At 37.9% G+C, this 27,656-nt stretch overlaps 1 protein-coding gene across 15 annotated transcripts in view; it reads left to right on the plus strand.

Moving 5' to 3' along the window:
• The window catches only part of THRB (thyroid hormone receptor beta), a 168,409-nt gene that overhangs the window by 109,776 nt on the left and 30,977 nt on the right, over positions 1-27,656 (plus strand). For 14 of the 15 annotated variants that reach the window (XM_021538085.3, XM_077787104.1, XM_021538086.3 and 11 more), the window contains one exon: positions 10,263-10,327. In XM_021538085.3, the coding sequence (XP_021393760.1) occupies positions 10,321-10,327 (7 nt within the window). In that variant the 5' untranslated portion in view covers positions 10,263-10,320. Of the gene's footprint in view, positions 1-10,262; positions 10,328-20,274; positions 21,743-27,656 lie in introns of those variants that run through there. The other variant, XM_077787124.1, reaches the window with a different exon arrangement.

The following is a 27,656-nucleotide window of genomic DNA, read 5'->3' on the forward strand; positions in this document are numbered from 1 at the left end:
TGCGATAGAGATTAGAACACACCTCTTAGGAAACTCTGCCTGCCTTAAAGATTAAATCAGCGAATCACTTAGTTGGGAATATGCTGTAATGTGTTTGTTATTGAAAAAAAAATTAAAAAGGAATAGAACTTTGAATACAGTAATTTCTGAGCTGTGAAAATCCTCAGCTGAAATCCAGTTAATTACATGCAGTGCTGGCTATACAGACAAAGCCATTACAGAGGGTATGAGCAATTTTCTGTTTAAAGGAAAAAGTGAAATCAGAGCTTCTACTTCATTTTCACCACTATTATTCCTTCTCTCCATTACTTTTTTCTGCCCAAAACCAGAAGCAAATAGGCATTTAGATAGTTTTAATACAGTCATATTGTATGACCACTAGCTTATTGCCATGTAACTTGAAACTCTTTATTTATTTATAATAATTATAAATGTATTGATGTATCTATGAAACATGTGGTTTGTATTTTGAAATTTCAGAGAGAATGTTTGCAGAAAGCCTTCTCCAGTCTGAGCCTAATTTTTACTGAAGTCATTGAATTTTTTCTTTTGAAAAATAAGCCTTTGGGTGAACCTCAGAAATAGCAATATGAATTTTTCCATCTCAAAATATCAATTAAAACCAGGTATGATTTTTTCCTTCTAAATATAGCTGCCTGCTAACCTAATTACATGTCCACCAGTAACTATTAGCATAATTTGACCAAATTTCCCATAGCAGTCACATTCTTCCATCATTCCTTGCTCTGTTGAGCCTGGCTATCCCTGTGTTCACTTCCTCGTCACTTTTCCAGCCATAGTTAACTCTCAACAGATATCTGTCAGTCCAGCCACATAATCATTTAACTTTACATGTTTGTCAACCCCTTTCTGTTAGTTATACTTCTTTATGTCTCTTCAATATGTGTGCTTTCAATGTGCCTTCAGTGATGTTTTCTGCTTGACTGCTTGACATAAAGCCTGAACCTACACATCCTGAGATGCACTGTCCTTTTTTTGGTGTGTGTCACACTGTCATCAACCCTCTGATGCCCTTTTCCCTTGAGCCACTTCTGGAGTGGTGGGCAAAGGCTCCAGGTCTGCCAGTTTGACTTGTGGAAAGGATCTTGCACAGATTCTTGCTAGACTTTATTCTCCCACCACAGTTCTTGCTGGATAGGGATATAGATTTTAGAAAACAACTGACTTACTGTTCTGATCTGTTACTTTGATTTTGTTGAAAATCAACTCCTTCAAAATTTTTTCCCAATTATAATTGAGTTTAAGCCATGTATTTAATGTCTGGAAACTGTGTCAAACATTTCAGAATTCAGTGGTTTGGCAATTCAGCAATCAGTTTTTAGGAAAAATAGAATCAAATTTAGAAACTCATCAAGTCACACAATATACAAAACAAACACATGAGGCTAAATCTATAGCTGTAAACGCATCTCTCATTTTGTTTTCCAAAGTTTTCTGCAAAGTTCTATATATTTGCACCCTGTAATTCAAAGCCTGCAATACAGATAACAATTTTTCACTTAGATTTTTCTTTTGATTTTAGAATTTATTTTTTCAAATAAGTGGTGACTTTCTGAAGCTCTGGTTAAGAAAACCAGAAACTTAAAGCTGAATTAATTCTGCTGTTCATATCTGAATCCCTGAAAACAGCTCAAACAAACGCCAGTAGCAGTCTTTGGGGTAATACTTATTCCTATTCAGAGTGACATTTGTAGATTAGAACATACTCATTTCTGCTTCACTGATTTTTTTAGGCACAGCATATATAGAATACATGGACAAAATGCATTTGTGTTAACAAGATTTACCCAGGTACCTCCCCTCCAGACATTTAGAAAATATCCTTTTTCTTTATCTATTGCATCATAAGGAGGAAAATTCACCAGTTTCAAGGAAAGTATTTGAAATTTATTATCTTTGGGATTAACTAACATCAGTCAGTTGCACAGTAGGTAGGTAATTCAAGACAGCCTTCATCTAATATACACTTCTAAGTGAGTAATAAGAGAAATTAGCATCGAAGATAAACTGTCCCATGTTGAAATTTCAGGGAGAGCTCAGCTTATGTTTCCTGAGTCAGCAGAACAAAACAGACGAACAAGGAAAGTTTTATGTCAAAGCTGTTGTCTGAATGGAACACCTGTGTGCTAATGAAAGAACACAAAACCCATGAAGTATCTCAAAAAACCACAAAATTATCACTCAAATTAGAGATATTTTGTATAAACTCCCTCTCTCCCCACTTTGTTTTTCTATCATTCTTGGCCGTCCAGGATCCTTGCTCAACTGGATATTTATTCAAGTTGGTAGAGGTCTTTGTGAATTAAGACAAATCTTTGATGATAGAAACATCACTTAATTTACAGATCAGCTACTCTGGCAAAATAGCTCATACAGTAATATTTCATGTTAAGAAAATCACTCAGGGGCAGTAGAAGCCTGGTTATCGGAACAGTGGCTAAGCAGGGCTGTCTCCAGTTCTGTGCTCCTCTCATGCCCTCCTGTGTACACATGTAGTAGGTCAAAGCAAAGTGCTGGAGAGCTGACATGTCTGCTAGGGGATGAAGTAAAGCGAAGAGAAGGCTGCAGCCCATTATGCTAACCTGGTGTTAAGCTGAATGTAAGTAGATTTCTTAGAGCCTTTAGATCTTAGGGGCAGTCAGCAGCTCCAGATTGTGATAATAAGTGATTTGAGATACTCTGGAAATGAGATAGCATTACTCATTTTTGTAAGTACAGGGCAAGAGGAGAATTACATATTCCATTTTCTGCTTGATGCCCAGGTGGTTTAAAGGTAATATTACAGTCTCCGTCTGTGTTTTTTCAATAATACTTATGAAACTGCCTTTCTAATCTGTTCAGGCTACTAGGAGACCAACAGACACTAAAATTCTGGGGTTTTTTGCCTGTGAAGAAATGCATTATTATATTTTCCATGCATAATAACTCATTATTATATTTTTCACATACAAAAAGATCTATTTCCCCCAGTGCAGTAAGTCATTAAGTTTTGATGAAATCATAAAAACAACTTCTATTCTATCTTGCTTTTGTCTTGCATTACTTTATTTTGCAGTGCTGGGTCTCTTTTTTTTTGTTTTGGTGGTTTTTTTTTTTTTTTTTTTTTTGTTGTTGTTTTTTTTTTTGGTTTTTTTTTGTAGCTATATTCAAATCAACAGCTTTATCATTCACGCTGTCCTGCAAACCATATGCCAGATCCAAAGCCTTACTACAATGAGACTATAGGAGAAATTAGTTTTTCTGCATAATTCAGTGGTGTTTATCCTGCAGATCTTCTTATTAAAACACAAGAGTTTTCAAAAACCTGTTGGACAGTGAAGTTACCATTATCTTTTATGAGACTTATTGTCTGCATGTAATAATTTTCTGGTTTTTGTGCTGTAAAAAAAATCTGCTGATGCCTGCACAGAGCTGAACATGAATTGAGTCTGTGAGAAGGGGATATTACACAGAATTTCTGGACATTCCTATTAAAAAGCTCAATAGCTCTTTGCTTTTTTGTTCTTATGTTTCAGGATAGACTGCAAGTATTTATACAGATAGTGCACTGTGGTTTTGCTTTTATGCTTTATTGAATGTTTTTGTGTCTGTGAGCTGACCTATAATAGCAATAAAAAAGCATGAGTCAAAGCCTGCTTCTGAGCTTGTGCCTACAAGCTAGCTCTTATGGGTGCTTTCAATTAAACATATTTGGAAAACTAGATAGATTTTTATTTCTCATGCAATGCACAGCTGTTCATTATGTTTTGCAAGGGAGGAGATACTGCTGGAACATGATAAATGTATCATGTAGCATAAGCCATGGTCTACTACATTTTATACTGAATATGTATAACTTGCAAAATCCTCTGTATAGCTTGCTCCAAAATACTAATTTTGCTTTGATGCTAAATATTGCAATATTAAATATTGAAACAAATTTAAAAATTCAGGCATCAATAATGGGCTACCTTGTAATTTTTCCTGATGTGGACTTGCTACTCTGGATTTTTCACTAAAGACGACCTTAGAAGTGAGAGCAACTTTCACAGAGGGAGTTTACAGAACAAAATGTGCAGATGATACATCCCATAATTCATCACCCCAAGCCAGGATAACCCCCAAGAAAAAATAAGGAAGTGCCATAAGTTGTGGAATGGCAGGGCAAGAGGTGCTGGTGTCCTGTGGCACTCGCTCTGGCTGTGATGGAGCTTTCCCCCTGTGCCCGCTTCAAAACCTACATGCTCTGCTCTCCTGCTCAGTGCCCTCATCAGCTCCCAGAGCCTGGGCAGGCTTTCCCCGGGTCTGCCAGCAGCCCGCCCCTCTTCTCAGCCTCCCTGGAGGCAGCTTGGCAAGAGTTTTGTGTCAGAGCATTGTGTAAGAGTGCCAGGAATAAGCCAGAGACATCGGGAACTGCAGGTAGGGTTACAGGAGGGATTGTGCAAATGAGCCAGGTTGCCCCATGGTCCTTCCTCTGGATTTTAAAAGGAGATGTCAAAGAGCAGTCCAGCAAGGAGCTGGGCAGCTTGTCAGTGCTTCTGAAAGGTGCAAAATCGCTTTTCCCACCTGTTCCTGTCTTGAGAAGAGATGGGAGGCAGCAGTGCTTGTCCACCCTGTGTAGCTGCTTGATGAGTGGAAAAGGAAGCCTGAGGCCTTCCAGAAGGTGTGTGGTTCATGGTATGGACAGGAACCAGGATTCAAACCACAAAATTACCCTAGCCCTAGAGGCAGCCACCATTTAAAGCTGAAGCATCAGAATATGGTCAAAAATACCCTCATCCCCTGGGCAGCAGACTCCTGTTAGATAGTCATTCGTTAATCTGATGCATTCCTGGGAAGGAGGAGGCACTTGGTGAAAGTGGGAAAGCACCTAACTACACTGATTAATGCTAATTGATTAATTGCCTTTCATTATGGAAAAAGTAAGGATGTGCAGTAACTGGCAATATGGCTAGACAGTGCTTCTGTATTGGAGACCGGAGCCTGAGAATTAATTTGAAATATCACCCATTCAGGCCAGAGGAGCTGAATTTATTTAGGGCCACTGTAAGAATATTATTTTCTAGGAGCAGGGCTGTAGGTCAGAAACAATACTCCAAATCAGGATGCAGTATGCATTTTGCTGCTTTCATTTGAGGTATTCAATGTGATCATGACTATCTCGTTTGGAGAAAAAAAAAAAAAAAAAAAAAAAAAAAAAAAGAAGAAGAACAAGTAGGGTATAATGCCAGTGATGGAGAAGGAGCACAGTGCTCAGTCTGCTGCTGCAACTCTCTAGCAGGGAGGTCATGCGGGATGTGAGATAGCAGCCTCTGAATTGATGCTGCAGCGCTCAGGGACTGTGACTCAGAGCCATGAGACCTTGGGTAGCTCTTTTGTGGGCAAGTAAGTGCTCAACACACAAAAGATAATCAAACAAAGCCTGCTCCCTGTGACATTAGCAAAGCTTACCATAAAAATTGTGTCACTTCTGGCATGAAAGAAACTTACTCTGCAGTGTCCGTAAAGACCCCCAGACATTACTGGCCTGATGTAGTGGAGACTTGTCTCTGACTCATCCTCATCCTTCCCGTTTGTGCCTGCTCACCTACTTTTAGCTGTAGACTCTTAAAAAGAACCTGATTTCCTCCAACATCTTACACAACTATGCATGCCTTCAAGAGGAACTGGCTACAATTAATGTAGACACCACTTAATATTCTTGCTAGTGTGAAGTAGAAGCTTTGTTGTGCCTTCAGAAGGCTGTGCTATATATGTGCCAGAATGGATAAATAGTTCTGTATTTCCACAATGTTTCCATCTATGGGCCGCATTCCTTGGAAAGAAAAGCAGGAAATTACTTCTGCCATATAAAATGTAGTATAAAAGCATCCTTCAGAAAAGATCCCAAGACATTTGGGAAGATTATTAAAATCATTCAAGATTTTAAGTACCACTATGATTTTAATCAATATTTATTATAATTTTAATTAATGGTTTAAATCATCATCACCACAAAGCAGGTATTACAAATGGGCTCAGTTACTGTGTATCTTTTGGTGGCTGCTAAATTGACCTAGTGGAGGTGCCAGATGGGTGAGATGCTGTACATTAACATCAACATCAAGACCTGCTCCAAGAAACTTTATCTCTAGGCAGGTGTGAGGAGAAAAAGAGGGTGCACACTCTTTGTTTTATGCTGTGGCACTCAAAAAGAGTGCCAAAGCTAGATAAGTTAGTGTAATGCTTCAAAACAAAAGGACAGCTTTCTTACAGTTATTTAGTAATTAGTTTTTTTACACAAGTGACAACTGCTTTTATGCCAAGTCCTAGTCTCATCAGGGAAAATGGCAAAACTCCCAGGATAACTAGAATTTTCTCTTTGTACAGAATTCATTGAAGAACATTGTATTTGTCCTTTTTTTATCATCCTTTTTAATAGATTGGTGCAAAACCAATAATTTTAGGTTTAGCAAATAATTATTTACAGGAGCGGCAGAATTTTTGTTTGAAACACTCAGTTGTTTGCTTCAAATATGCTTGTGTGTCACTGAGTCACTAAACCACAGTTTCATTCTGAGAAATGGCTTATTGTTGAGGTTCACAACGTCCCATGACATGGTGGGATGGCTCAGAGTCTGATTTTAATTGTAGGTCTGATCTAAATTTGTATCCTCTCAAATCTGGATTGACAAGCTCTGAAGGATTTTGAATTTCCACAAGATGTCAGCAGCAAAAAGTAAGACCTCTGGTTGTATGGTTTGTACATGGAAATATCAAACAAGGTATTTGCTCTTCCCTTATAAGTTTAAAGAGATTCTGTTTTTTCTAGGAGCCTAGATGAAGTCTCAGGTGGCTTGCCTGGGAGAAAAGATGAGGCAAAAACACATCGTCACACATATACTGGTGGATATTTTACCAGTTCACAGACTTGTTAGGGTTGGAAGGGACTTCTGGAGATCATCCAATCCAACCCCCTGCCAAGGCAGGGTCATCTAGAGCCGGTTACAGGTGACACAGGAAAATGTCCAGATGTGTTTTAGATGTCTGCAGAGAGGGAGACTCCATGACTTCCCAGGGTGGCACGTTCCAGTGCTCTGCATCCCTCATGTAAAGAAGTTTCTTCTGTAGAACTTTAATAGGTTTTGCATTGTGTTTGCTTTGCAAATAGAATGAACATTATATACTGAAATCAGTAATTACCATTCAGTATATTATATTACAGGGAGAAATTATTTCAGATTACTGGGGGATTAGAAAGGACAAAATAAATTGTCTCCCCAGGGAAGTGGTCACAATCTCAGGCCTGTCAGAGCTCCAGGAGTCCAAGAGAATGCTGTCAGCCACACGGTGCCATCTGCAGAATCACAGGGACCCATCAGGATCACATTCCTGGAGTTGTCCTGTGCAGACCCAGGAGCTGGACTTCGACAATCCTTGTGGGATAGTCTGGATAGTCTATGATTGTGGGTTTGTTTGGGTTTTTTCCTGCTTTTTTATTTGGGAGATGGAGCGTCTGTGTGTTTGTGTCTTGTGGGGGCGTTTTGCGTGTAAATGTTCGCTGGGGTTTTCTTGGTTCTTTATTGCTTGGTTTTGTGGGGTTTTTTTTGGGGGGGGGGTATGTGGGTTTTTTTTTTTGTTGTTGTTGTTGTTGGGTTTTTGTTTTTTTTTAATCATGAACAATTCCAAATTCTGGAGTATCAGCAATTAATGTGATCTAAATCTGCACGCAGCCGTGCCGGGTGAGGCCGGGAGGCGCGGCGGATGGAACAGGCCGGGCATGGCGCTGCGGGCCGTCCCGCGGCCGCCAGGGGGCGGTGCGCGCCGCGGGCGGGCGGCTCTGCCGGCGGCAGGGCGGGGAGGCCGCGGTGCTGCCCGCGCCTTCCCGCGCCTTCCCGCGCCTTCCCGCCGCCTTCCCGCGCCTTCCCGCCGCCTTCCCGCGCCTTCCCGCCGCCTTCCCGCGCCTTCCTTCCCGCGCCTTCCCGCCGCCTTCCCGCGCCTTCCCGCGCCTTCCCGCCGCCTTCCCGCCGCCTTCCCGCCGCCTTCCCGCGCCTTCCCGCCGCCTTCCCGCCGCCTTCCCGCCGCCTTCCCGCGCCTTCCCGCGCCTTCCCGCCGCCTTCCCGCCGCCTTCCCGCGCCTTCCCGCGCCTTCCCGCCGCCTTCCTTCCCGCGCCTTCCCGCCGCCTTCCCGGCGCCGCTGCCCGGCCGTCGCCAGCAGCGGGCGGGAAGCGGCGCCCGCACGGCGCGGGGCTGAGCGGAGCCCGGCGTGGGAGCGCCCCAGGGCCGTGGGCTGCGGTGAGGCGGCGCGGCCGCGTCCCGGGCGCGCTCATCACCCGGTAATTACCTGCCTTCACCTGCGCTCTCTTTCTGACCCTGCCTGAACACAGCAGAAGCGCTCCATGTTCAGCCCGCTGCTAGGGGAGGATATTTATTTCAAGGGAAAAGCTCTCTGTGTGAGGAAACAGGGACAGGACTGTGGCACATGCCTAATGGATGGAGAGAAATAAAATCCACAGGTTTCTTAACAAAGGCCTGTTTCTTACCATAAAATGGTGATTAGGACAATTTAAGAGAGGTTCTTTTTCCTCTCTAAAATGTCACTTCCACACTAACACTAAAAGAGAGGTGTTTTCCGTTCATAGAATGACAGAATCAGCAAGGTTGGAAGAGGCCTTTTAGATAATCCAGTCCAAACATCAACCCAGATGTTTGGTTAGACCACATCATCCAGCGTTAGATCCAGATACCTCTTAAACCCCTCCAGGCATGGTGACTCCACAACCACCCTGGGCAACCTATTCCAATGTCTCACTGTCCTAACAGTGACAAACTTTATATAATATCTAATCTGATCTCCCCGTCTCAGCTGAAGGCCGTTTCCTCTGGTCCTCTCCCTGCAGTCACACCTCACTACATTCTCCTTTTGGGCAGTTGTAGAGAGGGATGAGGTTCCCCTGAGCCTCCTCCAGGTTAAACGACCCCAGCTCCCTCAGTCCTTCCCCATAGGACATGTTTTCTTCACAAGCCTTGTTGCCCTTCTCTGGACATGCTGCAGCACCTTAATGATCTTTTTAAAGGGAAGTAAAACTCACCCAAAACTGAACACAGTATTTGAGGTGTGGCCTCACCAGTGCTGAGTATAGGCGGATGTTCCAGAGAGCATGACTTTATTCTTAGGCTAGTTTTCCATAGGCAGTATTGGGGTCACTTGCAGGCCTGGGATTTCTTACTTCAAAATTCTAATGAGATCTTGTCGCTGTTCTGGAGTAATGCCTTTAGGATTGTCTCTGCTTGGGTTGGATTGTTGGTGCTTAGACTAGGGAGCGAGCTAGGATCATCTAGCTGGGCACTGTGTTTTGGGCAGGGATGGCTGAACAAGGGCATGTTGCCTGTGATGCCTCTGTGTGAAAAACGTGAGGGCTGGCATAAATACCGAGACGGCCAAGGGATGTTGTCATAACTGGTATCCATTACTTTCTCTCCTAGCACTAAATTAGCTTGCAGGGCATCAATCTTTGCTACCAAGCAGAAAAAGAGTATAGTTATTATGTTTGTGTGTGTATGGACATATAAAAAGGGAACACAGTCTAAATATCAAAAACAAGACTTTAAAATGCCAGATTCAGTTCTTCACAGATGCAGATGTCTTGTTAATAAAATAAAATATGTCATTGTTCAAAAGTTAAGTGTTAAGTACATGTAAATTTGTTTTCTACCATATGAGTAAAATTGTTATTTACATCTCAGAACTTTGTAAAAGTCAGTAGACTTTTGGGTTTTGAGTGACTGGGTAAGAATTGGTGTAACTGTGACAAAGAATTTCTAATTCCTTTAAATCCCCTGTTTTTACTGAACTTAAGAGTAATGGTAAATGCATGTCATTAGAAGCTGTAAAGTGGAAACCAGTTAGCTCCTAAGGTCGCATATGAGACTTGGAGGAACTTCTGCAAAAAAATAATGGAAAATATTCCATGAAGTGCACAAATTTTTTTTTTTTAATTTTTTTTTTAGCATCAGTAGACATAAGCTTGTAGGTGTTGCTCTAAATCCCTATTAACCACAGCTCCTCCAGTCCACTATGTTTCAGACTTGATTTACATTTGTTATCTCATGCAGCTAAGCAAAATGCTTTGAATTTAATATGTTAAGCTATCAGACACTGACCATGCTATTCAAGATCTAGAAGGCTCCATCTTGGTCAAATGTTAATGGTATTCTGCAAATGAGCATTTATGAACATATTACATGGGGGTTTTCCCTTTTTTTTTTTTTTTTTTTTGGCAGGTGACATTGGTGACAGAAGAAAGACAAGAATGATTACATATCCATAACTCCCAGCAGTATGTCAGGTAATCATATTTAATAAGAGCATCTGTGCAATATTTCTAGCTTTTCTGGAGTGATTATTGCTAAATATTTATTGAAAAATGCTTGTTTAACTATTTCTGAATTTATTGGTGCTGAGAATGGATCTCTTTCCTCCATCCGGAGCGTAGTGATGTGGGACACATTGTAATCATCCCCAACGTTTTTAAAATACATGCTTTCATAGTAAACCCTATTATTTGATAGTATGAAAAGGTGTGTATTTTTATGGTTACTTTGCTGCCTATTGAAGCAGAGGTAAATATAAGAAGGAAGCAGAGACCATTGAGGCATTTTGTGGAATAAAGTGGAATACTGACCCTTTGTTGGTGTGTCAGGCTCTGACTTGGCATCGCTGCCACAAGAGGATCGGGAACGAGTCCTTAGGCTGCATCAGCAGGCCCTGCTAGAGTAGCTTTGCAATGTCCTGCAGTCATTCTGGGCATGGTGATTTCATTTGGCAAATACCTGTTTTGAAAGAATTTAAAGCACTGGCATCTAACTTGGCCTCTTCCAACTCTCTGTTGTGCTCTCCTCATGCTAAAATGTGTTTTATGGCATTTTATTACAGGGATTGATGTTGCTGTGGTTTTAGAGGGAGTAGTTAATAGTTTCTGCTGCGTGATGGCAAGAGATGAGGAAGGAAGTGCAGTGTGCCCACTTTATCCTCACCTTATCTGTTGGGTCTGTGGCTTCCTGTGGAGGGTGGGTTTGTGGAAGTTTTCCACTAGCACTCTAATCAGTCCTGTCTCCCTGGACTTGCCCCTGGCAGGGCAGCTCTGCTAAGCTCAGAGAAACACAAAGCCTAGTTGGAAGGACCTATATTTTCTTCATTTCTTTTGACAGAAGTCAGCAGAGAAAATATGTGCAAAAAACATCTACCCAAAAAAAAAAAAAAAAAAAAAAAAAAAAAAAAAAGTTGCAATGGAGATGACTTTACAGCTGTAGATGTCCAGCATTTTTTCAGTATTTTTCATTATGAGCAGTTCATATTTTCTGTTTCTGATTATAGGAATTACATTCCCTACATGAGAGTAAATATGAAGAGAAGCATGGATGAAATTAAAGTCTTTCAAACTGTATAAAAACTTCATAAATACCATGATCCTGAGCCAGACAGGAGTCATTTTCTAATGAATGATAATGGAAGTTTAGATTCTGTTTCTGAGTCACTGGAATATGGCAGCAGAATCTAATATGAAACCGAACCAGCTGGCTAAAATAACAGGCTATGTTATTCTGTGGCTTTGGTAGATAATTTTTCCTCCCCATATGTTGTTTCTACTGTAGTATGTATTTTCCACTTGTAGGCACTGCCTGAAAGCCTTCAGGTTCTAGTGCAATCTAGAGAAGTTTTTCTAACAAGAGATTGCAGAATTTGACATTGACAGTAAAACTAGTCTTTAGTACATTTGCAGACTAAAAAATTTGTCATCATCATTTTTACAGGCCCCCTTCAGGTACTAAAAAGCCGCAGAAAAGTCTCCCCAGAGCTTTCCCTCTTCAAGGCTGAACAGATTCAACTTTTTCAAGCTTTCATTATAGGAGAGGTGTTTGATTCCTGTGGTCATCTTGGCCCTCCTCTGGACTCACACGTCTATGTCCTTCCTGTTCTGAGGAACCCAGAGCTGGATGTAGTGATCCAGGTGGGGTCTCATGAGAGGGGTTTAGAGGGGCAGAATCTCCTTCCTTGCTCTAGTGGCCACACTGCTTTGGATGCAGCCCATGGTGTGATTGGTTTTCTGGGCTGCAACAACAGTGTTCATCAGCAGTTTTACAGCTGACACCAACAATTGCTGCCCACAGAGTAATGTCTGAGAAAAAAAAACTTTATTGGCATTATAAAATTAGTACTATCTTAGCAATAAGAGCAAGTTATTTTGTGTGCATACATTTGCACAATAGAATAGTAAAAAAGTTGGAAAGTATGTAAAATAATATTCAAAATTCTTTTGTTTTAACACTGTAATGAAGCTGCTGGTTTAGCATCACTCTTCACTGGCTATAGCTATCACTGAAGACTCCCTTTCCGTACATTTTCTGCCAAAATGCAGGACAAATCTTGAGATATATTTTCATCTTACTTTATTTACTACAGTGAAAACTGAAGAAGAAATTCAAGAAAGTGTTCCAAAACCTAGAAAATAGTATTTCTAAAATACAGTAAATCTCATAATTTTTACTTTCATGGCAGATGAAGAAAGAATGTAAAGGGTATAATAGTGGTTCCAGAAAAAGCTACAGCAGTTCTTTCACTGATTTCAGTAAGGCCAGGGTTTTACTCTTTTTACTTGGGAGCTTCAAAATCAACTCAGTCATTGTGTTTCTACTCAAATATCCACACTGTTCTATTTGGTAATGACTGTAAAGTTAGATCAAGATAGGAATTATAATAAAATTAAGTGCTTACATTGGGGAATATAATTTAAATGTCATAAATGCATATTTTCAGTAAGTAGAATTTAATATGCAACATTTCTTGAAACAGGTCCCTCATTTGGAGAAGAAAATTAATCAGCTTTCGTGCAACAAATCCATTTGAAAACCAGTGTCTCCAAGGGTGTTGCACATAGTTTCCAAGAACTGGGAAAAGTGATAGAATAGGAAAGGTACCACATTTTCTTCATGAGTCTTTTCACTTTAATGCCCACTACCCTATAAACTTGACATTAATTCAGGCAGAGAACAGTTTATTGTTTAATATCAGCTGAGAAATTACTTCTCCCAAATTTCTATAATGATTTTCCTAGGATAATTTAATTTGACATACATCACTGTCTGACACTTCTTTTGCCTGCCAGACCATGATAAAATCTGACTAATTCAAGTGTATTATTTCTTTTAAGTAATGGACTTTTTAGGAGGACAGTAAATACTTTAATATAAGGTTTTGTTATGCCAGGATTCAGCAGCTTTGTAATGAGCTTTTGGGGATTTTCAAAAGGTTAACAAGATTTATATTGTGGGATGTTTTTGCATGAAGCTATGAATCACTCCATGATGGCTCTTATTACTTACAAGCGTATTTCTGAATATGCAGTTAAAAATATCACACTTGCTAAGTTTTAGGTTACAGACACTCTGGGTTAATTTTACCCTTTTTGGGTTCAAAATTTAATATTTTTAGAAGTGCTTTGTGAAAGTACTATATAAATACAGAAGCCAAGTAGTCTGGGAAACATTTTGTAATGTTTCAAATTTTATACAATTCTTTAATATGTTGTGTTTTCTTTCCAACTTAGGAATATCTGCTCTTTTTTTCCTCAGAAGATCACACATTAAAAAAAAAAAAAAGGAGGGGAGGGGAATTTTATGAGATTTTGCAAAGAACAGAGAGAACAAACTTTTTTTTGTAGTAATAGCAGCATTTTTTTTAGTTTTGTAGCATTTCCTAGTCATTTTAGGTACATTTCATGATGTTAATGCTGATGTGTTTATTCTGTTTTGTTTTTAATGATCTATCAGTATATTTAGTCCCTTTCTGTAGTAGTTTTATTTAAGCCAGAGATGTTTCTTTTGATAACTTATTTTTCTGAAATTTATTTCTGGTGGGAGCGGACTGTTGTGTTTTAAATTTTGAGTTTAATTTTTAAATTGTGTAGCTGTATTTCACTACTGACATCAGGCAAGGAGGACTGCAAAGTGCTGTCAGTATAAAATGTACTTGTTCATTTTGCAGGCAAGAAGCTTTTAGAGTAGTTATTTTAAAGGAGTAAAATGTCCTTCTGTTTTTTCTAAGTCTTCTCCAATAGCCTATAAAATAAAGCACTTTGATGTGCTTGCCACAGGAGTTGCAGCCTGCCATTTTATGATATTCAAGAGCCTGACCACAGCTGCTGTTTAGTTATTCTGATAACTGTATGTCGGAGCAATGAACTTACAACACTTGTCTTTGGTATTGATCCCTATACATAGAGAGGACTTTAATTTTTTTTTGTGCCAGTTGTAAAGCTGTTGGCAAACTGTAGGATCAATCCAATTGAGCATTTCCCAGTTATTTCCATATAAAAATACCTTTTGCATTCACTAAATGCACTTCTCATTGTGTTCTTTAAAAGCATCAGATTTGCTGCAGTGCTATTGTAAAAGAAGACAAATGTTTAAGGAAATGTGTACATTCTGCCAATACACAAAGGCCTTTCACTATTGCTTTGTTGTGTTTCTGAAAATGGTTTAGACTTATACCAAACTAGAGTTTATTTTGAATTAAAAGAATTTTCTCCTCGCATCCAAGTTTGTCTTTCTTACTGAAGACGCTTTGATTGCATTGTTTGGGCAGACCTTACTTGTTTATTTACCTTTTTTATCTATAACAAATTACATATTTGTCAAGACTGCTAGTTTTAGTACCTTTGTTTCTTTTACCTGTTCATTACTCAGACCTCAGTGGGAGGTGGGATTTTTAAGATACTGGCTATCTCTTTTAATCAGTTTTAGAATCAAAATAACTTGATCTCTTTCATCACCTTGAAAAGAAAAAGCTTCAATTATGTGCATGTATCCCCAGGATTTTAGCAAGTAGCAGCCAAATATACTGTCCATTCCCCAGTGGGAAGAAATGGAAAATCTAATGAGAGATTATGGAAAGACCATGTGAATTGATTTGAAAGTTCACGAGGAAAGTAATATTCAGAATCAGGATTTTAGAAAAAGGTGGTAGTGATCTAAATTGATTTGTAGAAGTGATTTGAGTGATTTCCTAAATGGTTCACTGTAACTTATTGTTTTTAAAGATGTGTTTTACATATTTTGAACCATATTCTGAAAGCGGTGTTTTGTCTTCTCACTTCTATTTTAGTAGGTTCCCAGACTTTACAAGAATTATCTAACACAACATGAAGAGAGTAAATATCCGTTAACATTCCCTTATTCATACAAATAATAGTCTGCAGAATGAACCCTGGAGAGGTGGATTGCTGTGTGTGGGGAATTAAATCAATGTTGTTTTAAAACAAACAGAGGGAGGTGGTTCTGCGCATGAAGAGACAGACACTGGGATTCTTTGCTAGAGGGAGCTGTGAATAAAAAAGTACACAAGAGTAGACTGGGCTTTAGTTCAAAGAGAGATCCATTGGGTATTGCTGCATTTTAGAAAGGCCACAAGGGCTCAGGCAGTCCTTTGGGCTGAAGGAGTAGCTGGGGATTGAGAGACTCTTGGTGGGAGCTCTCATATGTGCTTGCTTTGTTCTGGGTATCCACTTACAACTCCTGTTGGAGAACAGCAGCTAGGTGAGCCCTCTGGTTCTGGTGTAGTTTCTCCTCAGAGAAACTCCCTCCCATGTGTTGTGCAGAACTATGAGAGGAAGAATGCATTTAGCATCTATGTGGCTGTACTGGTTACCAGTACCATTCTAGTTCCGTGGTGTGTCCTGGTATTTTACTGCTTTTCCCCATATAGCTTTGGTAATTATTTTCTTTTGGTAAGTTTGTTTTATCTGTAGCTGCTACAAGATTCTGTATTGGTCTATACAATTCCTGTTCATTTCTCAAAGGACAGGTTTTCAGAGAGCTCTTTACATGCCAAAATTCTGAACCCTGAACCATTTGCTTCTCTGTGCTCAGAACCTGCCTCTGGTTAACTTACAGATGAACTGCTATGTTCTTCTAGGTATTCTTTTTCTCTGATTAATATTTTCTCATGTTTAGAAATTTGAGCATAATGTCAAGCCCAGCTCTTGATAAGTGTATGTGTAATATTGCTTTAAAAGTTAATGGAAATTTAGCATGTTTTTAAAAAGTGATTGCACTGATTCACAGAGGATCTCATTAAGATATATCAAGAACCAGGATAAAGCTATTACATTCTTTATGACAAGTTTCCTAATATTGTCTTTTCTTACACATTAGAAACCATTTACAAAGTTTATTGTAATTATCTGTGCACTCTTCTTTACTGATAATTTAATACTTGTCCAAAAGATTGGAAATACTGAAATTTAATCTTGAAATCCATATTCTAAAATGTAATATTTAAATATTTTATAATAGTGCCACTGCTAAAGCAAGTTGCAGAACAACAACCCTGGATTAAATAACCCTGGCTGTTTATTTCTACAAGCTTGCACATATGCACGTGTTTCTGAAATATTAAAAAACACCTCATGGTTTCAGCAGACATTGCTTGTTCTACCTGCTACAGTTCTTTTCACTCTACAATTTTTTTCTTATAGGCATTGTAATTTTTGTATTTTAAAAATTCAGGAAAGAAATCACATGTTTTCAAAGGTTTTATTTAGCACATTTACAGAGGTAAATTTTGCATATTTAAGAAGAAGAGTCCGGCTAGTCTGTGTGAGTTGGGCTCCATCCTTCTGCTTATTCAATGATCATACGAGCCTAGTTTAAAAATTGTGAAAAAAACTCAGCTGTGAAGTGTTTCCCTATTTATAAGGAAGCATAAGGAGAAAATGCTATGCTTTCTAGGGGGGAGAAAATGGAAGGATAGGAGAGAAAAGAGGAAGAGGAGCAAAGAAGCAAAATAAATGAGAGAAAATAAAATGCTGTGAACTGACAGCAAGATTAATGAGAAGAAATGAAACCTTAGCCTTGTCTGGCATAGATGGTTTTGTCTTTCCCAAAACAAACACACATGAAAACTTTACATGCTTTTACTTATAGTTACTTTGTGGGGTTTAAAATGCTGGAATAAAGTATGAATCAGGTGTTAACTTTGCTAGGGACATGTCCTTTAATAGTAGCTTGGTTGCTTTTTTTCTTTATTTCACTCAAGTCATCAAATAAAAATCCTCTACAGTTTTATTGGACTGTGTCCATACACAGCTAGACTGCTTCATCAACCTACTGTGCACCCCTCAGTCTTAATCCTGATTACATTTGCCTTAGTTGATCTCCATGAAGCCAACCCACTTCAGTGTCCTTATATGCTTGGATATTTCAGTGGCAAAACAAAAAAAAAAAAAAAACAAACAAAAAAAAAAAAAAAAAAAAAAAAACAAACAAAAGCAGTTTTGGAATGTAAAATAACTTTTTTGTTGTTAGAGGAAGTGTCTTTGTAACTGGGAAAACAGCAATCCTCTGACATCCCAGAACTGTTAATTTACCTTTTGTCTAAGTGACAGCCTGCTGCTGCTGAAGGTGAAAAATAAATGTTTGCATTCCCTTTAAAAATGTGAGCAGTGTAGTCAGTCTCTTAGGAGCAGGGACTGATTGCCTGTGTGGTCACAGCAGCTTTCCTCACCAATGGATCTAGCTGTTAACTGGAGCTACTTTTGTATAAAGCAATAATAGTAATAGTGGTAATGCAAATCCAGCCTTGATTGCAACAGGGCAGATCCCAAGCAAGGAAAATTAGTGTAGCTCTCAGGGCACAGCAGAGGAAATTTAATGCAGTACCTCTAGGGTTGTTGTGAACATGGGGAACAGTGTGGTTCAGTGTGGTTTTTAGTCCTATTTTGTATACTCCGAGTTTTTGTCGGGATCAAAGTTCAGGGCTGGTATACAGCTCATTCCAGCAGGAAACACTGTCTTCCTGGCTGGCTGGCTACCACCTTCCATCTTTCTGGAGTTACAACTTAATGCCTGTCTTCACTTGAGTTGTACTAAAAATGAGAGAGCTTTTAGTGTATTGCTTCTTTGACCACTGTTGACAGTTACTAGTAGAAAATTGGGAAAAAAGGCCACATAACTGAGATGAAAACAAATAAATTGTTCCATATTTTTTCTGCAGTCCTTTATATATTGATGTTTAGATAACACTGTGTGTCTGAGAATAGGCCAACCCTTACAATTTCCCATTAAGGAAATTGCTTTGTCCTGTAATAAAATAATTCTGAGAGATCCTTTGCCTATCCTTTTAGTTAAGCTTAATGGGCAGCTCATCTGATAAAACTTTTCTCCTTCTGTAAAAACAAACTTGCCTTTAAAGAAACCTTTTGATGGGAATTTGAGGAAGTCTTTTGACCTGTTGACTGCTGAGATGCCAGTTATTGCTGCAATGTGCATTTTGAAATTGCTTGATGATTCCTTGATGAGAAGAGTTCTGGCCCTGCTTGTTAGTCCTTCTTAAATCTGAAACAGGGCCTGTGGTTTTAGTCATGGTTCATCCCAGGAGGCTGTACTGCTTCCTGCCTTGATTATACCCACTTTAACAGTAGCTAGAGGGAGAGAGAGGTGCTTCTCTTATAGATAAGAAGTGGAAACAAAATTACATTACCATCTTTTATCAAAGATTTTGGGTTGACAAGACCAAGAGCAGATGCTCAATGTGGTTTTTTGTTAAAAAAGAAAAAAAAGCCTTTGAGACATTCAGGCAATATATGTTAGAGCCAATGAAGTAGAATAAATAATGTAGTCCTCTCATGAAAACAATTTAACATGATAATAAAAAGAACAGTAATTTAAGACATAAACATCTTCTGTACCTCAGTATATGAAGTACAAGAATAGAAGACAAAATATAAAAGCCCTCAGTGGTAGTTCCTTGCAACTTAATCTTTGACTAGAAAAATTTGAATGTGTAATGTCCCTGGTGACTGAGGAGAATTTGTGAAATAAAGTAGAAACTTGTAAAATTAAATTAACTGTAACTAACATGGCAGGCAAAATAGTGAGACAAATTTCAGAGGGAACTAAAAGGAAAAGAGATCATATAGCTTCTTGATGTTTGGCTAGCTTTGGTAAACTCTTCCTGGGTAAATTCCAAATGATGGAAACTATAACAGAATAAATTTCTTCTCATAGTTTTAATGTATCTGTGATCATATTTCAAAGTCCCACAGATGCTTTGCCAACAAAGAAATTGGAAAATATGTTTTGATTTTATTTTTTAAGTTATGAAGGGATTTGGAGTTTAAAGGTAGAAATCTATAAGTCTTGTATGACACCCTCTCTGAATCCTTGGGGAACAAAATTCTTACCATAGTTGTGAATGTATGGGTTTTGATTAAAATCAAAGGTAACACAAATCCTCATAGGCTAAAAGACAGCAAAGATGGCCTTTAATATCAAAGATTAATTTGGGTAAAATATTTAGAAATTTTTACCTAATGAGATTGGACAGCCTGGATTATGAATCATTGATCTTGAGGACTAATAGCAAGACCTGAATAACTGAGGATATAGCTGACTTTTCTAAACAAGGTCAAGAATTGTGCTGAATCACTGGCCTGGTCAAGGAACTGACAAAGCATGGATCTATTGATGAGTGTATTATAGACATACCTGTATTTTTAATATATATATTGCACATGCCTGACTCTCGCATTTTGTGAAGATGCAATATCATCCACGCAGGGAGATCATCAGGGTGTGAAAGAACTCAAGGGAGAGTAGCTTTCTACTGAACCAAGTAGAGTGTTCTAGGTTATGCAAAGTCTAGAGGAAGGGTGGGTTGTAGTGCACAGTTCCTCTTTGTGCCACAGAAAATGAAGTGTGTAAGTTCAGATCTTAGAGGGAAGTTCTCAGTTCCCAGAGGGCCTTATCTGAGAAATCCTATCTCTTCCTCTGTGCTTAAATTTATGAATTCAAGAGAATATCTAAGTGTTAAAATGATGAAAAGAAGTTTTCTATTCTGTTCTATTTTTTTAAAATTGCCTAGTATTTCTGGGTTACTTTCACTGTTCTATTTTAAACTGATTATCCTCCTACAAGTGATATTCTCTTGCCATATTACCTGCATTTAGAAATAGTTTTTAATTTTACTTAGAAAATGATGTCTGAACTAAGAGCAGATCTATAAAGCTAGAAGTAAGTAGGTAAGGGAAGGTTATGTAGGTAACTTACCTGCCTTTTGCATTGAAGTCCATGATGCCAGCTACTTTCTCAAATTTGTTGGTTTTGATGTCTAGCTGAGATACAGTCAGTAGAAGAAACAGACTTGTAGCTGCAAATGTCAGGTGAGCATGTATTCCTAGCAGCAAAAAGGTGTTTACATCTAAAATTAAATAACATACTGAGGAAAGATGTATGAACATACAGGAATTAAAATAGGATAACAAAATTTAAAACTAACCACGATTAAGTTTTCTGAATTTGTCCTGTACTAACAATATTCCACTTAAGAGAAGTCCTAAGACAAAGGCTTCAGAAACAGCAATATTATGATTGATCTGGTAATTGAAATCCCAGTTTACTTTGAATTATTTTTTTCTGGAAATTAATGACTTGGCATGCCCTTACTGTTCCTTTACCGAGTGAAATGTATGTAAAATTGACTCTTATGTTGATTAGAACAGCAGAATCTGTTTAAAATTCTGATTAAAACCACTGTGGGTATCAGTCATCTGATATCTTGAATTTTCTATTTATGCAAGTTAAACATATATTTTGTATTTGAATTTTTGTTGCATATAATATAAAATAAAATAATTTCTTAAATACCGAATATGATCTTGGATGGGTCATTTTTACTGATTTTTGTTTTGCTATATTTAGAATAGAAATTAGGCTATATTTAGTTTTACAAATTTGTTAGCTAGTGGGATCTCATTTTCTTCTATACCAAATAATAAGCAATGGCCAGTTAGATAAAATCATGCAGCTTTGTTATTTTTCATTATCCACACTGGAGCCAAGTGTCTGTGCTCCTGTGATAAAATTAGCATCTCTGATACTCCACTGTGACCACAGGCGGAGAAAGGCAGTAGGTAGCAAAAGCGGAACTGCTAAGCATGCCCACATAAGAATGTCACACTTAGGTAACTGAGTGTCCCTCAGGTCAGCCTACGATAAGAGCAAAGTCAAACAAGGCTGAATCCTTGATGTTTTGTGTTTTAAGTATCTGAAAATTGTTCACGACCAGCCTCGACCTACAAGACCTCAAATGATCATATGAGCAAGGCAATAAATTGGTGGTAACTTGCCCCGGGGCCCATGTTGTAGCTGTGGTGTTGTGAAAGTTGCATCTAGTGTTAGCTTGTCCACATAGATCTGCCTGCTTTTTCAGGAGTCTCAGACGGGAAAATTTTGTATTCACTTTTACTGAAGGGGAACTATGGTGGCTGACTGGGCATGGCTGAAGGGTTCTGCATCGTATCAGTGCAGTCCAGTGGAGATGCATGGGAATACCACAGCATCAGGAGAGCTGGGGATCCACTTGATTTCCAAAACTCCACACCTGAACAAGATTTTGGCAAAGCCAACGGTTTGTAGCCCTGCAGTATTTGCCAAACATCCAGGACGTGGCCTCCTGTTGTGGGACAGACTGATTCACCTTCCTGACAGAAATCAGAAATGGAATGTTGTGGGCATGACAGAAAATCATTTCTGTAAGAAAAGACACTTCAAAAATTATGATATCCAGACGAATGGACAGCAGCTTTCACAGTGCCGACATGCTTCAACTTGGAGTAGTACAATTTTACAGCCAGGCTATACAAAAGCAAACTTTCAAATCATGTCAAGTGCCCAGGACTACCAAAAAGAAGAAAAAAGGTGTAAAGGTAACTGACATTATCATGAAGAAGACAGCAAATGCTCTATTTAGGAAAAACAGAAAGCAAAACCAGGTTATGTCTTTGTTTACTGTCAGGGATTTGGCCGTTGGTAAAAATATTATTATGCGGGGATGTTTTCTAGCTACCAACCTTTTTATTTTATTTTTTTAATCAGTGGAAATTGTGGTTTTTAGTTTTCTCTTCTATTTAATTTAATAGCTTTGTGAAGAGCCCTTATGACATTGTGGTGAGTACTTACTGGGGTTTTCTGTGTGTACCTAGTGCAAAATAATATCTCTTATTTTAAAGCTTTTAAAAAGTATTTCTCTCTCTCTTCATCTTATAAGTTGATTAAAATTCTTTTTGAACTTGGCCTTTTTTTAAAAACATATCTTTGATACATTAAAAATGCAAAGACAAAAGAAAGCATTCTTTTCTACTTCCAGGGTGTTCGGCTTTCACCTCTGACGGTGTTGTTTGCCTTCTTTTTTAATATTAACCATACCAAATGCCTCAGTAAGTGCATGTACAGAGCTCAAATGAGACTTCTTGTTAGGAATATTCTCTGCCTCACTAGTCAGGAGAATAAACCATTTTCCCTGAGGTAGGTTGTTTTGTTCACATCAGCACAGCATTGAAGAAATTCCATTTAAGAATCACAGTTGCTAAGGTAGTAGCACAAATGTACTGCTTAGGTTATTCTTATTCCTTTTGAAACTTGGATAAATAGTTCTTTGTTGCTCTTCACCTAAAAAATAATTACTGTATATTGGTAGAGGGGGATTACAAGATGTTTTCTTTTACTTAAGTCTTGCATCACTCCAGGAAGCAAGATTACAGTGTCAGGCAGGATATCACCTCATGAAAAAGTTAAACTGGTCTAAGTACCTGATTTCTTTAGATTTAGCTGTGCTTTACCTCAGAATGCCTCTTTGCTAACAGATGTCAGGTGTTGATCGCTTTAACGTCTTACTAAGGGCTGTCAGGAGGCTACCAAACCCAGACAGTCCCATCCAGGAGCCTGTTAATTATGTTATGTCAAGTTAAATTAGCCTGCTTTCTGCTTGGTTTTATTTTTGAACAAATGAAACTTTTTGCCTGATGTTTTCATGTGAAGTTGAGGCAGGGAATGACTCAAAAAAGGTACATGTTTTAAGTATTGGCCATTACTTTCTCAAGAGATAAGCTCTAATTAACTGATGTCTGGTAACAGGGTCTTCCAATTATGATATATGGGGAGGCTTAACAAACTGGGTTGTCTGGATCACAGGTCTATAATTACTCTTAGTAATATTTGTTCAGGGGCCATCTTAAAAGTTGTCCAAACTACTCAAGAATTTTGTTTGCCCCTCTGTTGGCTGACATCTCAAGGAGCAAACACTTTCTGACAAGACCGTGTGCTAACTATGCATGTCACGAATAGTGCAAGAAAAAGCAAGCACAAACCCTGGAGCAGTCCTGATCAGAAAAGAGCAAGCTCTATTCTCATTTTACCAAATTTATTCAAGGTGTTGAAAATATTTTGAGGGATAACTGGAATTGTAGTGAATCTGAATGTTTAAATATAAACTATGACATTCTTTGTTATTCAAGCAGAATAATGAGTCTGAAGTATTTCAATAAAAGGCACATCACAGTGGCATTTTATGAGTCACAGATAAATTTAGTGTCATGTCATAACTGAGGTACAGTGAGGTTTTTTGAGAGGAACAGTTTTAGAGAAATAACTAAGTTGGTACACATGGAGAAAAGAGGTGTGCTGTTGTCTAAGTAAGATTTTTGTCTAGTTTATATCACAGTTAGTTTGAATCTACCTGCATCTGTTGCAAACTGAAGGAAATTATTTTATGTCAGAAAGATTTAGCTTTTTTCCCTTCAACTATTATAAATGTAGCATTGACAAAATGATTATTTTTTTTTTATGTCTTATCTTCCACTGAGACATACTCCCGGAACTGTCAAATGCTGTTGTGACTTTTCAGCACTAGAATTCCATAATCCTACCTACCTTATGATTTAGTGACAAGTAGAGTTTTCAAAATAAAATAAACATCATAAAGAGTTAATTTTCTGTTCTTGTAAATGCTTGTTATTTTGGATTCTGATGTTTGAGGTTTTCTTAGTTTAATCTCTAAATTTGCATAGTCATACTTCTGAGGGACCATTTTGAGTCTTCAATCATAGTGCATAAAGTGAATGAATAAGGTGGTGCAAATACATACATTGTGTGGGCACTGAGATAGTTTTATTTGACAACTTATGGGTGTTGCAAAAGCCATATTAGTAGTTATGCTCAAAAGCTGTTGCAGTTTTCAGTATATGTTCCTTATGATATGAGAAGATCTGTCTGGAATGTAGCTCATGTTATGAAAGTGCTGATTTGTGTTTGCTCAGAAAAGCCATGATCTAATTTTTTTTTTCCCAAAACCATCAGAGGTGGTTGAGACAATTCAGGCAACAATAACATCCATAAATAGGAAATATAACAGTTATTTTGTTATGTGTAAAAATTCATTTTACAAAACTGATAATACAGGCATACAAAGCTGTGAAGAGTTCAGAATGGTATGTTTAATCTTTGCAGCTATATGTTTAAATGTGCAAAATTTTAAAGTAAATACTGGATTTTTATTCATCTTTATGTGTGAAATATGAACAGCAACCAATATAAGATCTTTCCCTTTGGTCCTTCAGAAGTGGCACTCTGCCCTCACTGATTTCTGATTTGAATGCTCTGCAATACCTCCCACGTACTGACACAATCTTTTAGAATGGCGTGCAGGGGCCTTATCTGCAGCATTGCAATACCCAGGACTCTAGACCAGGGCTGGACAGTTTGGAAAAAGTCAGGAGAATAGGACTCTTGCAGGTAATATTCCACAGCAGATTAAATTGCACTGCGTGGTACTTCTTTTTTCTGTGTCAGGGACCGCTGTTGGTTGGGCTGTAGTGTACAGAGGGACGCTACAGGATTTTTGTCTTTCCTTAACATTTCTGTGGGTTCATTTTGGTGGGTTTTGTAAATGAGCCAAGTCACAAGAGAAGTGCATCTTAATGGGGGTATTTTGTTGTTTGCAATTAAAAATCTTAGTCATAATTTGTAGAACAGGAGTTAATAAAATAGCTGAATGGTGTAGTGTAAGGCGGTCTCTTCTGCAGATTCTCCCTTTCAAGTATTCACAGCCTGATTTCTGCCTACCCAGTTAATGTCACTCACTGACTGCGTTAGACTTAACTTCTGATTTACACCAGGGTGAGTATATAAAAACCTTGGTGGCATTCCAGGCACAAGTTCAACAAGTAATTGCTGCCTTTTTTAGAACAATGGACTAACACCTTAGACTGAGAGGTTTGAGCTTTGGATCCTCTGCCGTTACAGTATCAAAATTTCTGTTTTATTCTTGGCCTGTTTGCTTGAATTGAAGTGTTTATTCTGATGGTGATTAACTTCCATGTGTTCACATAATCAGACACATGTGAATTCGTAAAATTCCAAGTGTGATAATACATTGCTGGAGGCAACAAAAGTTCAGGATGACATGATGTAAAGACACGAATATTCAAATAGGAATACAAAATGAAGAAAAACTGTTAATATTATTCAACTCAACTTTCAGACTTTTGATAAAGACACTGTCTGACTGTCTTGTATCAGACAGTTTAATTCAAAGATGTACATGAAATAAACCTACAGAATTGGACCCTAAAAGATTAAAATGAAAATATTTTAGGAATATTTCAGTTTTTAAAATCTTTGCAGTGTTCTTTGAACTGATTTGTTTCCAAGGGAACAACAATCTGCAGAGCTATAAATCTCTTTAATAGTAGCATACCACAGGTAAGAAAACCACATTCCCTGACAGTGCTCATAATTTATTTTTTGTTTGTTGGAAAAGTAATTTTTCATTTTTTCCTCATCCTTCACAGTTTCATGTAATTTAATTTCTTTGTGGTGTGAGAGGAACTCTTGACAAAAACAGTACATGTGACACATTTCTGAGCATTATTGATAAAGGAATAGAAAATAAGAAATGTTTGAGGGATCTATTTTGGAACAGAAAGTAAGTCACAGGCCATGCCATGTGGAAATACCATTTCCTCAGATGCCATACTGGCTGGAGCAGCTCTGTCTACACCAGGCTTCAATTCTGTTTAGTTTTTCAGTAACAAGCCTAAATCCAGTCAGAAGGGGAAAAAAACAGAAAAGAAAAGATTTGTGGGAATTTTGACTTTGCTGGCAAAGTAAATCCATATAGGAAAAATTTTCACTAAGAATTTAAAGCCCAGCTGTCCAAAGCTTTTCTGGGTGGTGTAAAAGTATCTAGGTATTGTGCTCTGCTAACCTGTAAAACACAGCCTCACCTCTGTGGGAGCTCTACATAAATTCCTATTGGTGGTACCTGGGATCTTTTTGTGGTAAATGAACAACCCAGGTACGGTACTTAGGAATGTTTTATTGGGAGCATGGAGAAGTAAACTCAGCAAGCTGTATATGCTATGTACACTACAGCATTACCAACCCATCCCCTCAGTGGGAATGGTTTGGGAGTTTCAGAAGAAACAACTATTGCAGAATTTCTTGAATGAAACAAAGGCATTTTTTATGAAGTGCTGAATATCCAGTGCTGAGTTAGATCTTACATGAGAGATGCTTTTTATCACAGACAAATTCACTGTTTGTAAAATATAGATGATGGGCCTGAACTAAAATTAAAATTAACTTTTATTGTGTGTTTTTTCACACTGTATTTTATAGTGGTATTTGTTGAGTTAGACAATGGTAAATGAACAAGGGTTCATTAGGGTTTTACTTGTTGGATTTCAGTAACTGTGATCTTCATGAAATAAATTTTTTAAATTATTAGAGGAGAACAACTTCATTTTGAAGGCATCTTCATTGACTTCAGTAGCATTGATCTCAATAGAGTTCAGTTTGACTTACCAAATGTATTATTATTTTATGAGCAAGTTAATAAGAAATGCATGATAAAGATGCTTCTTTTATAGTTAGAGAGGGAAGAAAAACTCCAATATGAATTTTAACTTCTCTGATCATTGGAAGGACTTGTCCTGGATTTGGTAGTTAATTAGACGTCAACTGGAAATGCTGCTTATTTAGATAGGTTAGTTACAGTTATATGTCAGAAAGGAAAATGTCTCTCTGTTGGTTGTTTTTATTAGTCTGAAATATTTAGCAATAGTGGATAGGGAAAAATATGGATAAGACACACCCAGTTCTTACCTATTGCACTGAACTTTTTAAGACTATTTAAGAGTACATTCATCAAGATTTTAGATGTATGTTTAAGATCCTAGAAGAAAAACGGCCAAGTTACACAGTAATTTTGGCAATCCTGTAGTTTAAAACTAATGAAGTAAGAAAGCTCTCATTATCAAATCAGTAATAACTAAACTCTCTAATAATAATAACAGATATTAGAAAGGGATACTGGTTTATGACTGACTTCACAAGTTTTACTGTATCTTAGCTGTGCTATAAAAAAACCCCACATTTTTCCTCATAAAAAACCAAATAGCAGTTAATGTAAGTTAAAAATAAAATAATTTTTTAGATTAAAAAAAATGGCTGATTAAAGAAGGTGTAATAACCATCTTGAAGTTTGGCATGCATTAAGCAATTAAAATACCATACAGTTTTTGTTGTAATGGCATTGTCATATTCATAGTTCATAAGTGAGCCAAAATGAGCAAAAAACGTTCCTTCCTTTCCTCGCTCTATTATCAGAAAAAAACTCTTCTAACAGTACTTCATTACTGAAACAGAAAAGATAACAAAGCAGAATAGCAAAGCAATTAGCTTATTGATAATATTTAAGCAGTGTTCTTTTTGCTGATTATGTTATTTTGAAGTTTCCCACCTGTTGAACTCAATACAAATTACTTCTTAAAATCACTGAAG

The sequence above is a fragment of the Lonchura striata genome, chromosome 1 (assembly GCF_046129695.1).
Source record: "Lonchura striata isolate bLonStr1 chromosome 1, bLonStr1.mat, whole genome shotgun sequence".
NCBI lineage: Eukaryota > Metazoa > Chordata > Aves > Passeriformes > Estrildidae > Lonchura > Lonchura striata.